The sequence below is a fragment of the Lathamus discolor genome, chromosome 3 (assembly GCF_037157495.1).
Source record: "Lathamus discolor isolate bLatDis1 chromosome 3, bLatDis1.hap1, whole genome shotgun sequence".
Classification (NCBI taxonomy): Eukaryota; Metazoa; Chordata; class Aves; order Psittaciformes; family Psittacidae; genus Lathamus; species Lathamus discolor.
In genome coordinates this window covers 145888979-145906774 of record NC_088886.1, presented here as the reverse complement: position 1 = coordinate 145906774, position 17796 = coordinate 145888979, and the positions used below count along the sequence as shown (strand labels likewise).

Below are 17796 nucleotides of genomic sequence, written 5' to 3'. Positions count from 1 at the left end.
ATGGTGCATCCAGCAAAGAGACAAGAGTGGAAGCCTCTTAATTGTTGTTCAGCAGTGTCAGATCTTTCCAGTGTTACACATCCAAACGTATTTTCAAGATGAACTGATGACTCAATAGCCCAGGGAACGCTCACCAGTTCTTCACATCCCACGTACATCCCTGCTAAGGAGAGTCTGTACAAGCACTGCCAGGGCCTGGTGCACCCTGCTCACTGTCAAGTGGTAGCAGTGGGTTGAGTCGTGAGTTTACTACATTGTGCAGCTCTGTCTAGTTGTGGATGCTGGTCAATGAAAGTATTGCCAATCTGTTGGGCTGGGACTTTGCCAAAACATATGAAAACAGGGACTGAACTAAAAGGTTGGCATGTGAGTGAAGAAGGGGGATACTTACTTGATGTGGGGGTTTTAATACTGGTTCGACTTAGCTCGAGTTTGTCAAATTAGGCTTAGTATAGAAGCCAAACCTCTTCTCTGTTGTGTTGCAGCCGATAACCAACAGGAACTGTAGTTATCCCCTTCAAACTGTAGTTCTGAAGGAAATAGTAAACTACTCAGTCTACTGAGGCCGTAGGGATGGCGACCTGCTGTTTTCCCATAGCAATAAAGGCAGTTAGTGCATTTGAACACTTGCATATGTGTTTGCAACCACACACTAAGTGGATACATTTAGAAATGGCCTTGAGGGGTTTGATACTGTCTAATATGTAAAGCTTTCCTGGATGTTAGCTTCTATGCTCATTCCCTATGGTTTTGTAGAGATTGGCGGCGAGGGGAAGCAAGAGATGATGAAAGATCTTTCCGACGTGCTGATGATCTACCTCGACGTGGTGACGATCTACCCCGACGTGGTGCTGCAGAAGAAAAGGAACGTCCTTCTGTGGATTCAGCAGAGGACAGGCCACCTAGACGTGAAGGGGAGGAGGACAGACCCCCCAGGCGTGAAGGGGAGGAGGACAGGCCGCTCAGACGTGGATTGGATGAGGACAGGCCGCCCAGGCGAGGTTTGGATGATGATAGAGGCAGTTGGCGGGCTGCAGATGACGATAGAGGTCCCAGGCGTGGAATGGATGATGACAGGCCACCTAGACGTGCTTTGGATGATGACAGGCCGCCCAGACGTGCTTTGGATGATGACAGGCCACCCAGACGCGGCTTGGACGATGACAGAGGCAGTTGGCGTGCAGCAGATGACGACAGAGGACCTAGACGTGGAATGGATGACGACAGGCCACCCAGACGTGCTTTAGATGATGACAGGCCACCCAGACGTGCTTTGGATGATGACAGGCCACCCAGACGTGCTTTAGATGATGACAGGCCACCCAGACGAGGGCTGGATGATGACCGGGGCAGCTGGCGTGCTGCAGATGATGACAGGGGTCCCAGGCGCGGGATGGATGATGACAGAGGTCCCAGGCGTGGGATGGATGATGACAGAGGCCCCAGGCGCGGGATGGATGACGACAGGATGTCAAGGCGTGATGACGACAGGGGGCCTTGGCGGAGCACAGATGACGACAGGCTCTCCAGACGAGATGATGACAGGGGCCCATGGCGTGGTGGTGATGATTCAAGGCCAGGTCCTTGGAGACCATTTGGGAAACCAGGTAAAATACGGTGACACACTAATCTTCCCTCCTAAGAGTGTCTTAACCCAGTAGGTAATGGATGTAGTGTACTTGGTGCCAGAGGTAGGAGAATCAGCTCTGAAAACATCTGGATTAATTTGGCTAATATGGGCACTCCGTTACTTAGTATAATGCAGACTTTTTGATTTGGTTGAATTAAAGATAAAAGAAGTGCGGTGTCCATTGCTTGCTTGGAAGATACCTAAAGGTCACAGAGTAATGCTGTGTGCAAAAACTACACAAGTTGAATGCTCTTGATGGGAGAGAAACATACTCTCTTAGCACACCTCGGTCTCTTACCCTTTCTCCTCTGTGTCTGCAGTTAACTTCCTCCTGAGGAGGATTTTGATACATCATTGAAGTGGGTCTGGTTTTGAGAGGCCTTTTTTATGTGTACGAAGATATTACTGGTGTTACCATGGCTCTTTTTAGCTTTGGTGTCTACCTTTGTTGAAGATCCTACTTTGAGCAGGAGCTGGTAGGGGATGTGTCAGGAGGTTGTCCACTCCAATCTGAATTATCCTGTTCTAGTCTAGTTTATTTCTAGTCTTAAACCATGTTGACAGTGAGTAGAACAACTGTTTCTGATTCTTTTTTGAGCTGTTGATGTTTAAATATTAAACATTATTTTAATCTGGTTCTTTTTATTCAGATTTATGTATTCACAGGCACCACATCAACTTCATAGACACTAATTCTGTAATCCAAACCTCTAGGAAAGTTACCGTAAATCTCAAAATCCACACTCCCAATAGTTTTCTCCTTTCTCCTCTTCAAAGAAAAAGCACAATAAAGAGCTCCCAGTCATAAATAACTGCATGATACTGCAGGACGCACTGTGTAAGCAGATGGTGAATGAGAGCCTTATTTTAAAGTAGTGCTTTAAAGAGCAATAAGCTCTTAAAAAGTTTTCTTGCCTTAAATCTCCTCCTTCGTAGATTTTCACAAAGAATCTGCTGTCTAAGCTCTAGTCCCTTTACTCGTTCTCATACTGAAGTAAAACCCCTCCTGCGCTTGTTTTGCCCAAGACCCTTGAGAGGTTTGTGCTTTCTGCCTGAAAGCTGCAGGGTGTAACCAGCTCTGCTGCAGTGTTTCAGGCAGAACTGATGGATAAGGTACATAGTAGTGTCCTCATATAATTCTACAGTGTGTTGTGTGTGGCTCCCACTCAACGTGCACGCTTTGTACAGGCATCTTGAGCTGGATGCTCAGAGATGAAAACCTGAAGAACCAGTTTCAATGAGGGAAGTAAAGGGTTCTTTGTCTCCAGGGAGGTCAGAGGTCAGGCACGTATTCCTTTCACTGTTTCTTATTTACAGGGGGATGGAGAGAACGGGAAAAGGCTCGTGAGGACAGCTGGGGGCCTCCCCGGGACTCCAGACCTCCAGGAGACCGTGAATGGGATCGAGACAAAGATCGTGATGAAAACGAGAAGGACCGGGAGTTCGACAGAGAGAGAGATTTCGATCGAGAGGATCGTTTCAGGCGCCCCAGGTTGGAGTCCCTGCCTAATGCTCCCACAATGTTTCTTTTTAAACAGCAGTGCCCTGTTGATAATGTGACCTGACTGAGTGAAAGAAACAGTGTTGGGTTGTATGAAGCTAAGCACTTGAAGGCAGTAACTGGATAGAGGCCATGCTGGACAGGGCTTGGAGCAGCCTGCTCTAGTGGAAGGTGTCCCTGCCCATGGCAGAGGGTTGGAACTGGATGAGCTTTAACGTCCCTTCCAACACAAACCAATCTGTGATAGTATGATTCTATGATTTTAGAGCCTTTTTTGTTACTTTTAAGACAATGTTAGCTGTTTACAGAAGAGATTCCACAATGCTTTACTGCGTTAAATTTATTTTTAACCTGTTCTCAAGAGAATTTCATGTTAGGCCTCAGAAAAATGGAAGAGGCTTTGGAAGTATGTCAGTACATTAAAGAGAGGCCCGCTGGGCCTGAAAACAGCTGTGCTGTGATTTAGCATTGCTGCTTTCCATAGCAAAGGTAAAATCTTAACATTTAGTCTTATTTCATATTTTGAATGGCAATAGGGATGATGCTGGCTGGAGAAGAGGACCAGCTGAGGAAACTTCTAGCTGGAGAGATTCAAGTCGTCGTGAAGACTGGGACAGAGGTGGTCGTGACATGAGAGATCGACGTACTGATGACAGAGATACACCCCTCAGGAGAGGACCACCCCCCAGATCTGACCGTGAAGAACGTATGTTTATTGCAGTGACAGGCCAAGGGGAATGGCTTTAACCTGCCCGAGGGGAGACTGAGATGAGCTCTTAGGCAGAAGCTCTTCCCTGTGAGGGTGCTGAGGCGCTGGCACAGGGTGCCCAGAGAAGCTGTGGCTGCCCCATCCCTGGCAGTGCTCAAGGCCAGGTTGGACACAGGGGCTTGGAGCAAGCTGCTCCAGTGGAAGGGGTCCCTGCCTGTGGCAGGGGGTTGGAACTGGGTGAGCTTTAAGACCCCTTCAGACACAAACCATTCTGTGTTTCTATGATCATAAGGCCTTCATGTTACTCTGACAGTGAAAGGATATGGTAAAGTGGGAATAAATTATATTTTCAGGCACTTAAACACCCTTTGCATAAGCAAAGTGACAGAAGCTTTAGTGTCATTGAGAATTCTTCCTTGAATCTTAACTTTTTTAGCTGCACTCTTTTCTAGCACAGTAGCATTTCACATCTGCAGGGGAAGGACAACATTTGAAATGTGCTGTTTTCATAGTACTTTTCATGTTCAGGGTGAATGAAATTCTCTTAGTGAAATTATCAAGACAGACCTCCCATTTTTGGTTCATTTCTGTCTCGTTTCTGAATTTCATTTCTTAAAATTGTTCAAGTATGAGGGGAAACAGTTCCAGACAAGGCCCTATGGCTTTCACACTATTAATGCTACTGAATTTGATGAATAACCTATTATAATTACATCCATTTACCTGTTTTAATTATGTACATTTATTAATCCTTTGCTGTGTTCTAAAAGCACAGGAACAGCAATACATTTAGCCTGAGATGCCACGTCTTCCAGTTCTGGCATTCTCATGTTCATTTGGTGTCTGCCTCAAGTGTGGGTGCTGTCAGGGGGCAGAAAAGGACCCCAGGGGTGAGGGTTCTCAATGTGAAGATTATCTTTATCTATATTTTTAATGTATCAGGAGGTTTCTGTGTTTTCCTGGTTGGTGTTGGACACAGCTTTGTTCACACCTAGCTGGGGCAGAGTTCTGAGCTCCCTTCTAGTGGACATTAACAGTTCCTCATACAGTAAAGGACGGGAATGCTGTTACCAGCAGGGTTGTGTAGTTCAGTGGTGTGTAAACCTCTGGTTTCAGGAGGCTGAAGAGTAATTTGCTGTGTTTTGAGGCAGTGAACATTTTCCATGAGTGTTTAAGTAAGTTCGCATTTTTCCATTTCAGGGTTCAGTCATGGCCCCATAGACTTGTCTTTGTCTGAGTGGGAGCAGGAGGTCACCAACCATTTCTTCCTGGATTATGGGGACTTCAAGCTCCTCATCTCTTTGCTTCTCAATTGCATTTCAATGCTTTGTGCTTTTAATTCTGATAATAATACAAGAATATATTTTTACATCATAAACCCATGTACATCAATAGAACATTCTTAGGTGCTTTAAAGATGACGCTTGGCTTCCCAACAACAATCCCAAACCTGGAAAGAGGCTCAAGTAGTCCCTGTCCATTACTTCACTATCAAATTAAACTGCATTTGGCTGTTGTCATCACGTTACCTCTTGGCAGGAGTGAGAGTCAGTAAATCAGGTTGTTGGTGGTGGGTATATTTGTTTAAACTGCTGGTGGAGCCTGACAAAGGTGGTTTTATTGTCTCTCTCTGTAGCAAGCTCATGGCGACGTGCTGACGATAGGAGAGAAGAACGCGGAGAAGAACGTGAGACAGTTCGGCGCTCAGCCCCTGCTTCTGCTGCTTCTCCAGCTTCTGCTCCCGCAGCAGCAGCAAAGGATCGAGAAAGAGATGGGGAGAAGGAGAAAGGTTCCTGGAAAACAGAGAAGGAACGTGAGCCCGTTCGCCGTACTAAAAACGAGACAGATGAAGAAGGGTGGACCACAGTACGACGTTAAGTGGAGATCAGCAGAGTTTAACCAATGTTTTAGCTTTGATTTGTTGGAATCCACAGATTATATTTGTGCTTATAAACATTCTGAATTGGAATTCTTTAACAAATGTTTTGAGGTAACATGAAAGCATGAGCTTGAATTACTTACTCATATAGATTGATCATGCACAAAACTCACAGCAGAAGGTTGGGAATTGAATGCCAGGATTTGAAATTCCAAACGATGCTTCTTTCATGGGTCACTGGTTGCTGAAATAAAAAGAAGCAAGCCCAATTGTCCTGAGTAGTGCTTCCATCTCACACCAAAACAGGATGACCTTTTCACTTTTAGTGCTTCTTAATTTGGAACGGGGTGTTAGCACCGCAGAACATGCATTAAAATCACCTCTGTCCACACAGTGGAAAAAGCAGAGCTAAATGAAGCTCCATAATTAACCAAAAAGATAGAAAAACCAATATAAAAGCCCTCTTTTACCTGGGTATCTTTGAGGGCAGGCGGTTTGAAGCATGTTTTATTGCTATCTAAATTCAGTAAGTTGTTCAAATTTGACTTAAATAGGATAAACATGAGCATCAGCTGTGCTGGGATGTCTTCTGTAGATTCACTTGAATCCATGAGCCTGCAAGGCCACTCTGCAGTTATGGTTCCAGTACTATGTTCTGCTGCAACAGGACAACCACCCAACTTCCAGCTTTTACAAACGCAGTGTTTCGGTAAGCATATGGCTGTGTATTTTCTGTTGCCAACATCACAACTGCTTTTTCCATTCCTGGATAATTCATTGCCTTTCAAGGATTTATAAATATTGTCCTATTTAAAATGTGTGGTTTTTGGAGAAATTGTTGAATTTTCCCCCAATTCTTTGTCTTCAGGGTCAATTCTTTCCCTTTCAAAAAAAAAAGTGATCTGTAGTAATGGCTGTGTTGACTTCAACTTTGGGTGCAGTAACAACGAGTAATTATCTGGTTATACTGAGGCCAACACAGAACTTGCTGCTGTGTGTTTCTTCAATGATAAATAAACAACTTAAGGAATTAGCTGCTGCAGCGTCTTGACTTCTTAGCACGTTATGGCAAAACTCTTTCCTATCCGTGTACACCTGTTTCTGCACTAGATGGAGACCAGTGGAATACCTGGGATAGTTTATTCATTCCTGAGAAACCTGGTTTAGCCCTAATGGGTGTGAACAGAAGTTGTAATGCTCTTTGTGTCCTACCTATCCTTGCTCTCTTCTGAGTTAGCCAGGACCAGCAGGTTTCTCAGGGAGAACTTGGTCAGATGTTTGTGCCTTTAGAGCCTGTTACGTCATTGCTTGTTGAGTCACAGAATTCCTTCAGAAGAGTGGTGTTTTCTAAGAAAAAAACAAACCTGTGGGTTTTGCTTATCACAAGAGTTCCTATAAGGGATGGAACTAGAGAGAAGCAGCTATCCAGTAACAGAAAATACCTATGGGCTTTGGAGCAGTTCATGCTGCTGCTGTTCAGCTGCCTTTTCCTGTCCTTATATTCTGTGTAAGGGATCACTGGATCATGCCTGCTAAAGGGGACCCAGGAGCTTACGTCCCCTCTGGCTGTGAAATGACTGTTGCTCAGAACACTTTTTTCTATTGTGGTCTTGAAAACCTGCAGGGCTGTAGAGGGCACAGCCTGTCCAGGCAATGTGGCTGCTCCTAGGCTGAAAAAACAGAATCGCAGACTGGTTTGGGTTGGAAGGGACCTTAAAGCTCATCCAGCTCCAACCCCTGCCATGGACAGGGACCCCTTCCACTGGAGCAGCTTGCTCCAAGCCCCTGTGTCCAACCTGGCCTTGAGCACTGCCAGGGATGGGGCAGCCACAGCTTCTCTGGGCACCCTGTGCCAGCGCCTCAGCACCCTCACAGGGAAGAGCTTCTGCCTAAGAGCTCAGCTCAGTCTCCCCTCGGGCAGGTTCAAGCCATTCCCCTTGGCCTGTCCCTACAGGCCCTTGTCCAAAGCCCATCTCCAGGTTTCCTGCAGCCCCAGGCACTGGAGCTGCTCTAAGGTCTCCCCTTGAAGGAGCCTTCTCTTCTCCAAGCTGAACCAGCCCAGCTCTTTCCGCCTGGCTCCACAGGAGATGTGTTCCATCCTTCATCATTTTCATGTTATTTAAAAAGCTTAACCCTCTCTTCAGCTTTTACCTGTTATCTCATCCTCCTGCCGATGCACTGCTGTGTGAAGTCTTGAATTTTCCTGGTAACTTCCTGGTTGTCTGCTGTTGGGTCTCCCCCAGGCCTTCCCTTCCCCAGCCGACCAAACCTCTTCCCTCAGCATTTCCTCCCAGGCACCTGCTCCAGCCCCTTACCCCAGTCTTACACAGCCAGAGCTGCTTCCTTGACAGTGCAGGACTTCTTCTCCTTGTGGAATCTCATCAGGTTCCTGCCCCGCTCTGCCCCAAGGGTCCTGTGGCTTTGGTGTCATCCACAAACCTGTGCTGCTGCCTCCACGTCCTTGATATTAGTTCAGGTCCCAGGACACCCCAGTCCAGGGGCAGTCCAGCCACTGACCGTGACCCTCAACACCCAACCATTTGTCCTGCCCACCTTGCTGCTTAAGCTGTAACAGCTTAACTTGGGTGCAAGAATGCTGTGTGAGTGCGGAAGGCCTTGCTAGAGTTGAGGTGATGAATGTCCACTGCTCCTTCCACTGTCCACAGAGCTGTTTTGTTGAAGGCAGGTGAATCAGTCATGGTTTGCCCTCAATAACTCCATGCTGACTGTTCCCAGCCACCCTCTCCAAAACCATGCTCTGACACAGCTTCCTTAACGGTTGTCCCAGGGAACTGAGGCGATCCCATCTGGCCTGTAGCTTCTTAGATGTCCTTTTGACCACTTTTGAGGATAGGCACAACATCTCCCTTTCTCCAGTCATCATAGAGATGTAAAGAGTGATAATACCTCCAGTTACAGATCTAATCTTATCCATTTGGACATGGGAATGAACATTAGTGATCGTTGCACCAGCTAAAGCTCTGTTCCCAAATCTCTGTTCTTAACTCCCATCACTTGTGATAACGGTGCCAGGATGATGTAAAACACTCAGAGACGGGCAGCTTGAAGAAAGACCTGCGAGGTGTGAGCTTCACAGACATGCTCAGCGTGCTTATTCTATCGCTTGATCATCAGACAGAACACTAACCACAGGGATCAAACCCAACAGCTAAAACCCCCATCTACTGCCACAATTACACGTGAGCATAGTTTGGTTACCTGAAAATGTTGGAGTCAAATGAATTCTATGCCCAGGATTGCAGTGATTGATTGATTCATGTTCGGTTAGCACCACAGGCTCTATTTAGAAGGCAGAACTTCAGGCTGCTGCTGGCTAAATGGGTGTGAATGTTGCTCGGCTAAAACAGGTCTCCAAGAGCAGAGCAATGCAGGTGACCAGGTATGAACAGTTCCAGTGTCTTTCCTGCTCCAGAAGCAGCCCAGAGGCTGGGCCTCAGGTGGTGGGCAGGGCTGGGGACCATCAGGGTGCTCAGCAGAAATACGGCACAGATATTTTGATTGCATCCTTTAAGAGTTTTGATTATGTGCCACAGACATTTTAATAATGCCATCCAGAGGTGGCCCGTGCGAACCTTACAGAGTCCAACAAGGCCAAGTGCAGGGTCCTACATCTGGGTTAGGGCAATCCCAAGTTAAAATACAGGCTGGGGGAGACTGGATGGAGCAGCCCTGAGGAGGACTTGGGGATGTTGGGTGAGAAGCTGCCCATGACCCCACTTCAGTGTGCACTTGAGCCCAGAACCCACCCTGTGTGCTGGGCTGCATCCTCAGAGTGTGAGCAGCAGCTCAGGGAAGGGATTCATCCCCTCTGCTGCAGGCTGGGGAGACCCCCCCTGCAGTCCTGATCTCAGCTCTGAGGCAGCAGCATGAGAGGGACGTGGAGCTGCTGGAGCGAGTCCAGAGGAGGCCATGGAGATGCTGTGAGGGCTGGAGCAGCTCTGCTCTGGAGCCAGGCTGAGAGAGCTGGGCTGGGGCAGCCTGGAGAAGAGAAGGCTCCTGAAGGGGAGACCTCAGAGCAGCTCCAGTGCCTAAAGGGGCTACAGGAAACCTGGAGAGGGGCTTGGGACAAGGGCCTGTAGGGACAGGCCAAGGGGAATGGCTTGAACCTGCCCGAGGGGAGACTGAGATGAGCTCTTAGGCAGAAGCTCTTCCCTGTGAGGGTGCTGAGGCGCTGGCACAGGGTGCCCAGAGAAGCTGTGGCTGCCCCATCCCTGGCAGTGCTCAAGGCCAGGTTGGACACAGGGGCTTGGAGCAAGCTGCTCCAGTGGAAGGGGTCCCTGCCCGTGGCAGGGGTTGGAACTGGATGAGCTTTAAGGTCCCTTCCAGCCCAAACCAGGCTGGGGTTCTGTGATTGCTAGAATGCCTTTGTTCTAATCAAAAATAAAAACCTCCGCAGTATTGAGAACTGCAGACCAGGGCAGGGCAACAAATGAAGTGGTTCCACTCCAGCCTGGGCACAGCCACAACTGTATCTTGGGACTCCGTCACACAGGCCTCAGCGGGAGCAGGATCAGCACACTGCAGCTGCAGTGCAGGTGGGCAGGGGACAGCAGAAGGCCATCTCAAACAGAAAGAATTCTCCAGCTCTTGCTTTGCTGTAGAAGTGATGCTTCATTGTTTTAATATCCACGGGCTGCAGCCATTGACAGGAGCTGCTAGATGACATGAAGTTTCCCTTCTGTAACTAAATGGTGCTGTTCAGTGGTGTAAGGCTACAAAGTGAAGGGTTTTGGTCTGTGAAACACACAATTCCCAATTTAGCCCTGATTCAGACACTGGTGCCAACCTTGGTTGTTTCACCACAGGGTCGCAGGAAGCAGGCACACAAGTGGCATAACAACACCCCCTGATTCTTCCTATTTGATCACAGCAGGACCGGCTAGAACTGAAATGTCCTGCACTTTGTCTTGTCCTCCTTTTAAAAAGAATTGTTAATGCCTTTAATTATGGTAGGATGGAAATTCGTGAGCTATTCCACTGCTTTATGCTAAGCAACATCTCCCCTCCTGCCATTTAAGCTTCCTTAGCCCTTTCATTCTTGGGCAGGAGGAAGATCTACTGCCTTCCTACAGCAGTTTCTATGTATTTAGTGCATCAATTCTGTTTTGTTCCAGCAACAGGCACATCAGAAGGAATCCTCTTGCTCCCCATGTGATGGGTCACAAACCACCTCCAGTAAATATTCGGTGGGTCAAACTGACATCTATAGGAAAAAGACACTTTATAACCATTGTGGTTTAGTCCTATGGCACTGCAGCAAGCAGAGGGCCTCTGGTCAGGAAATGATGAGCAAACCCTGTCTAAACAGCATTTCCACTCCAGATGGCTCCAGACTTACCTGACTTCAGCCGATAGAGTTATTTATGCACCTGAAATTAGTTTTTCATTAGAAGTAGCTTGCTTGTTGCCAAGACTAGGGTCAGCTGAGGGTGACTATAGGCTGTCCAACACTGTTCACTCCTTTTATCAGAATATCACTATGGAAAACCCCATCCCTTACATGCTTAGTAGCATTTCCCTGTAACACAGTGATCCTCTGAAGATAAAGTATTTGATGTAGACCAGTGGCCATACTAGTTTGATTTGCAGACACACATAGAATAAATGAAAACAACATCTGCTTTTCTTAGACCTCTTTAGTGGAGCATAAACAGCTCCAACCCAGGCTGCTTTCACGTTAATCTATTTGCTGCTGCTAGGATTTAAATTACTAATGTAAATGGTTTTCAGTATTAAAGAAATGAAAGTAACATGGTAAGCACCATCTATTGTAATAAGCTTTGCAGAGTGACCAAGAACAAGCATGTTTCCGCTCACTTGGTGCCACAAGGAGTGTGCTGGTGCACAGGAAATCACAGCTGTTTACTTTAAAACCAACCCAAAACGCCCTTAAAGGCTCACTCTTTACAAGATGATGACTTAGAAGATTTTAAAGGGCAAAATACCCTGATGAATGGTCACATAAAGTAACTCAAGAGCCCTGTTCTCAGGCTGCCTTTTACCTGATCTGCATCTTGTCATTTGCTTTCTGGAATAGTTTGAACTTACCCCAGAACCCCAGCTGGTCTTTTCAAGTTGCCACCTTACCTGTTAAGCCTTTGATCAGATGCCCAATGCCATGCAGCCGCTGCAACGGGCAGCTCAGCTATCCCACAGCAAGGCTGTGAGTACAGAGGTAGGAGGAGAGAACAGGCAGCAGCAAAGGCCATTGATTCAAGTCTGACACAGGCAGAGGGAGGAAACAGGCGCTGCAAGAGGTCAGAGCCATCCAAAGCCGGGGATCTTCTGTTATCTCAATGAACTTCCAGGTGTTGCTACACAGTTAAAATACAGAGCAGAGGAGGGCTGGGTACATCACACACACTGCAAGGAGCGCCTCGGATCCAGCCCTGCCAGAGTCACCCCTCAGAAAACACCCGACACAGATTGTCTCACATCTTTCTTGCTTTTGTGTCCAGTAACAGTTAATGGCATTAAAATGTATATACTGATCTTCAGACTTCCCACAAGGAGGTAACAAAACTACACAGGAAAACTCTTGCCATAGCATCACTCTTGAGCTTGATTCTAACGGCTGGTGGTACAGATTAAACCTAGGAGGACCAAGCAGCACAAACACAAACGCATCTAACAGAAGAGCCAGTGGTGTGTGACCGTAGAGCAAGAGACAACACAAAGCTATTTAACAGGAGGAGGGTCAGCTGGGAAGTGTCATTTAATGCAACCGCCCCGCATTCAGTAATTAGACCTGACACCATCTTTGGAGCCATTTCATGAAGAGAACATTTCCACACAAAACTAGTTTCTCCCTCCAAACCACTGTGATTCAACAGCATAAGTGAATAATGAACCCTGGGCCTCCTCCCCATCTCCCACCCCACTGAGCAGCTTATCTAAAGGAATCCACATCACCCCTCATTCTCCCAGCTCCCTGTGCCAGGACCTGTCTCCCTTCCAACCTTCTTGGTTATGCCCCTGCAGACCCTGCACAACGTTCTCTTCACCTCTCTGCTTGCAGCAGGGCAGCCCCCCCAGCCCCAGCACTCATCCATGCTCCATTGCTAAAGCCAACTACAGCATAACCCACTTTGGGGTGGGTACTCAGGCACCAGCCTTCCAGCTTTGGAGGGCTCCTAAGCAAACCACAAGCCTGCTGCTGCTGCCTATCCTGCCTCTGACTCACAATAAAAGCAATTTTCGATCTCTCAAGGGTCAGAAGCAACGCAGCCCTGTCTCGTACTTGTTACCAAGGAGCTGCCATCACCCGGGGTCCAGGTCTTCAGCTTCCATCTCATGTTTTGTATAGTCTACGTAGCATTAAGGATATCTGTTTACCACACGGGTAGGTCCTTTGCACGTTGCAATGAGTTAGCACCACGTTCTCTCAACTCCGAAAACATGCAACCTCCCTTTCCCCAGCTCTCCTGCAGGCACAGCCTTCTGCTTCACCTGGCTCTCCTCTCCAAAGGCTTCCCATCGCCTCCCTGCTCTCCACCACAAACAAGCTGCGTCAAAGCTCAGTCCCTGCCATACTTAACGCCTTTCCTTCGGCAGAGAGGGCTCAGATTGCCCCTCAGCCCACAGTCATTACACTTCCGAACGCCACTTCGATGCTTCCTCCCCTAAAGCCGCACACCAGACACAGGGATTCACGAGTGTGACGGCTCAAGGGGTGCTGTGGGGCTCGGGGCTGCTCTCCCACCGTGCCAGGGGGTCTGTGCCCATTTCGGGAAGGATAGGGTGTGCTTCATTAGCGAGCGCAGGTTTGATGACGATTTGCTTCCCGATGCTTAAGATCGGCAAAGGGAACCGCTCGGTTGCTCACTTCCAGACCCGAAGGGTGCTGAGCCCGACTAAACACCCGGCTATTAGCAGGCACCGCGACAGCTCTCCCCCTTTCCCTCTCCTCCCGTCCCAACGGCGCGGCAGCGAACGGACCCCCGACGGCACAGAGCAGTTCAGGACGGGGGCTCCCTTCTCCCTCCCCAGTCAGATCTCCCCGTAACTCCGTTTCCGTAAAAATCACATATATATATATTTTTTCTTACAATAACCAAACACAGTGAGTCTACGCTGCGCGATCCCCGCGGCCCCGCGCCGGGCTCCGCACCGACCAGCGCGCACCGACCCCGGCCCGGCCTTCAGTACACCGACGTGTGAGGTTGGTGGTGGTGGTGTTGGGGGGGAAGATTCCAAAGGCCAAAACCCCAATGGGCAGGAGCGGGAGGCGGCCGCCGGGGTCCCGGCACCTAACGGCCCTTCTTGCCCAGCGCGGTCCGGGCATGTTTGAGCTGCCGGGCCGCCTGCATTTTGGAGAGGGGACAGTACTTGATGGTGTGGGCATTGTCGCCGCTGGCGCCGCAGAGGGGGCAGGTGTAGCGGCGCAGCACCGGGCACAGGACGCGGCCGTCGGGTCCCTTGAGGATGTGGGTGGTGTAGAGAGCCACGGCCTCCTTGTTGTTCCGGCAGAAGACGCAGACCTGCAGCTCGGGCTTGAGCAGGCGAGAGGCGGCCCGCGGGTGCGCCGGCAGCCGCCCCGCTACCACCACACCGCCCCACGCGTGGCCGGAGCCCTCCCGCACCGGCAGCTCCCCCGAGCAGTCCAACACCACGGCGGCGGGGCCGCCGCGACCGGGGAACGGGCTGAAGTCGGCGAAGCGCTCCTCCAGCAGCCCCTCGCTGTGGTGGTGGTGGTGGTGATGGTGGTGGTGATGCCCGCACAGGTCCAGGTCGTGCAAGTCCAGCGCGCCCTCGAAGTACGGCCCCGCCGCTTCTTCCTCCTCTTCCTCTTCTTCCTCCTCCTCCTCGGCCGGCGGCACAGCAGCCGCCACCACCACCGAGGGGGGCTCGGCGCCGAAGCCCTTACCGGGGCGCACGGCTTTAGTGATGAGCGTGGCCAGCCCCAGGTAATCGTTCCAGGAGTTGAACACGTTCCCGCAGGCGCTGTGGCTCCGGCCGCCGTAGCGGGCGCCCGGCAGGCACTCCACGGCCGGGAGGTGCCGGTGCTGCTCCAGCTTGCCGCCGGGGAACGCCTCCATGTGGGTACGGCCGCACCGGAGCCCCCGCTCCGCCGAGGGCCCTGCGCTGCGGACCCGTCCGAGCCCCGCTCCGCGCCCTCCGCCGCCGCCTCTGCGGGCGCGCGGCCGCGCAACGCGCCTTAAATAGGGGGTGGTGGCTGAGGGGCGGGCGCGGGGGAGCGGGCGGGGTGGACACCGAGCTCCTATTGGCCGCTGGTCAGCGCCCCCTCAAGCTCATTGGCTGGAAGGAGGAGGGGCGGGGTGTGTTGTGGTTTTGGGGGGGGGCAGTGGTGGAGGCGCAGGTGTGGAGGTACGTGCGGGCGGGGCCGCCTCAGCCCCTCAGCGCCGCCCTCGGTCCCTCAGCGCCGCCTCAGCCCCTCAGAGCCGCCCTCGGTCCCTTCGGAGCCCTCCTCAGCCCCACAAGACCCCCCCCCAGGGCAGCTTCAGCCCCTTCAGAGCTACCTCAGAGCCCCCGCCGCTGGAGAGGAGAGCTCCGAGTGAGCCGGATCCCGCACTGCTCTACCCAGCCCCGCCGGCGGGGAGCGGTGCGGCCCGGAGCGCCGGCACCGCCTCGGGGCTCGGGCTTCATCGTCGACGGAGCCGTACAAGGAGGAAACGGGCTTCAGGCCGGAGAAGACTCCGGAGGGACCTTCCTGCAGCCTTTCAGCTCCTAAAAGAGGTCTATAAGAAAGATGGGGGAGACTTTTCTGGGTTCCTCCCAACCCAAACCGTTCTATCGTTCTGTGTCTATCCTCGGTGATAGACAGCCTCAAATAGAAAGCTGTTAGTGCTGGGTAAGCTTAAGGACAACGGATGCCTTCCCATAGGTGCTGTAGGTGTGTGGGGAGGAGGTGGTTTCTTCTCTGGGCTCCTCTAATAAGTGGGTTTGGTCGTTGTTATCTAAAGCTAATGAAAGTTTTGGATTGCATCGTTGCTGTTGTAACTCGGCACCACACAGCCGCTTGCTCACACCTTGTATCCCCTAAGGCAGGATGGGGAGGATCGAAGCAATGTAAACCCCATGTGTTGAGATAAGAACAATTTAATAACTAAAATATAACATAAAGCTACTGCTAATAATAAAGGAAATAACAAAGGGAAAGAATATAAAACTAAGAGGGGAAAGGGAAACAAACAACAAACATGAGTGATGCACAACACAACCGCTCACCACCTGCTGATGGATACCCGGCCTGACCCAAGCAGCAATTGGTCCCTACTGCGTAGCTCCCCCCAGTTTCTATACTGGGCATGGTGTGGTGTGGTATGGAACACCCCTTTGGCTAGTTTGGGTCAGCTGTCCTGTCTCTGCTTCCTCCCAGCTTCTTGTGCCCTTCCTCACTGGCAGAGCATGAGACCGGGAAGTCCTTGACTGGGGTAAGTGCTACTGAGCAACAACTAAACCATCCGTGTGTTATCAGCATTGTTCTCAGACTGAAGCCAAAACATAGCCCTGCACCAGCTACCTGGAAGGAAAATAACTCCATCCCAGTCAAAACCAGCACAGTCTCAGATGAGGTATATGCACCTGGGTGTGTGGAACTGGTGTGGTAGATTCAACCCCAAAAGGGCCGGGAGCAGGCTTTGGGCAGTGGGTGCCCATGGAGGGTGCTGTGTGAGGGACCCCAGCAGCAGGATGGGCACTGGTGTCTCACAGCACCCACTGGGTGAGCTTGGTAAGCTCAGGTTTTGGTGGACTCACCCCTCTGACCTGAGCTGCTGCCCACACTGCTGGATGAGGGACAAGGTATAAGTCCCCTTTCCTACCCCTGATAATTCCCATCCAGCCTGCCTTCCCCCAAGAAAGCAGATCCTCCTCTGTGAAGCATGTGCATGCTCTTCCATTTGGGCATGAGGAGTTAAAAATGCAGCTGCAATTAAAAATCCTATTAATTCCCAGCCTCTGGTAAGAGCTGCTGGGCTGAGCAGGGTGGGTGGAGGTTTGTCAGTAGTAAATCTGTCTTCCCTGTGCACAGCCTTGATTTGTAGGTCTGACAGGCAGGTGAAGCAGCTTTACAATGTGGTTTGTTTGCAGCTGAAATCATAGAATCATGGAATGGTTTGGGTTGGAAGGGGCCTTAAAGCTCATCCAGTTCCAACCCCCTGGCACAGGCAGGGACACCTTCCACTAGAGCAGCGTGCTGAAAGCCAGGAAATTGGTAGGTTTCATAAGCTCAGATACCAGAAATACCCCCTGAGGGGCCAGTGTACAGCACTCCAAGGCCTTGATGCATTTCTCCAGCCTCCTGAAGCAGCTGGGAAGTGGGTGTACCAAGGGTGAAGGAACAATGCAGATGGCTGCAGGGAGTACAGGTGGCTGGAAGCAGAGTGTGAATGCTCAGGCTGGAAAATGGGGCTCCTTTTAGTAAAAGAAGTCTTGTTCTGGAGCTGTGCTCACTGTGGGGCACGGTTCTGCACTAGGTGACCACAGGGACATTTTAGTTGTGCATCATCAGGCTCAGCCTAAAGCCCTTCTCCTGGATGCAGTTACATGAGAAGCCCTTCCTCTCTTCCTTGGAGCATTTCAGTGCCTGTGCGGTGAGGCACAGGGACACAGCCTCTCAGAACACAACTGCATGGCCTGATCTACGTGAGTGATGGGTGCTTGCAAGTTGTGCTGAAGGAATGGCAGAGGTAACAGATGGGTGAAACTGCACAGGGTGATCAGTCAGAGTGTTCCAGCATTGCATCCTGGGGCAGTTGTTGTCACTCATCTTCATCTCTAGACGTTTTAAGAGGAAGTCTTGGAGAATAAATAATTCAAAATCACTTCATGCTGTAGCAGAGAGGAAAAAGATCCTGTTCCCCCCACTGCTAATGAAGGGGGTGATGGAGAACACAGAGCAGCACCAAAATAGCCTCATTAGACAAATACCATGAAGGATGGGTACCCGTCACAGCACTGCAGCAACAGCACCCTCTGACCGACAGCTCTGGCAGAACTCAAGTGCATCAGCAATCCAAGCGTACAAGTTATGTTGCCAAAGTTACTTCCCTGCTTTCCTTTTCCAGAGGGTTGTCAATGGCCCCTCATGTTGA

The 17796-nt window shown here is 50.3% G+C and overlaps 2 protein-coding genes across 2 annotated transcripts in view; one reads left to right on the top strand and one right to left on the bottom strand.

Annotated features, from left to right (window-relative positions):
• The window catches only part of EIF3A (eukaryotic translation initiation factor 3 subunit A), a 35242-nt gene extending 28490 nt beyond the window's left edge, over positions 1 to 6752 (top strand). The window contains exons 19-22 of the mRNA XM_065672371.1: positions 757 to 1607; positions 2948 to 3122; positions 3668 to 3837; positions 5477 to 6752. Coding sequence (XP_065528443.1) covers positions 757 to 1607; positions 2948 to 3122; positions 3668 to 3837; positions 5477 to 5718 — 1438 coding nt within the window. The 3' untranslated portion in view covers positions 5719 to 6752. The remainder of the gene's footprint in view (positions 1 to 756; positions 1608 to 2947; positions 3123 to 3667; positions 3838 to 5476) is intronic.
• Positions 6753 to 13750: 6998 nt separating this feature from the next.
• Positions 13751 to 14861, bottom strand: NANOS1 (nanos C2HC-type zinc finger 1). The gene has a single exon (XM_065672370.1). The coding sequence runs from the start codon at positions 14776 to 14778 to the stop codon at positions 13990 to 13992; it is 789 nt and encodes a 262-aa protein (XP_065528442.1). The 5' UTR covers positions 14779 to 14861; the 3' UTR covers positions 13751 to 13989.
• Positions 14862 to 17796: the final 2935 nt, after the last annotated feature.

Bases quoted from the DNA above. Each gene is read 5' to 3' on its own strand.
- NANOS1 (XM_065672370.1), bottom strand. From the start codon at position 14,778: ATGGAGGCGTTCCCCGGCGGCAAGCTGGAGCAGCACCGGCACCTCCCG.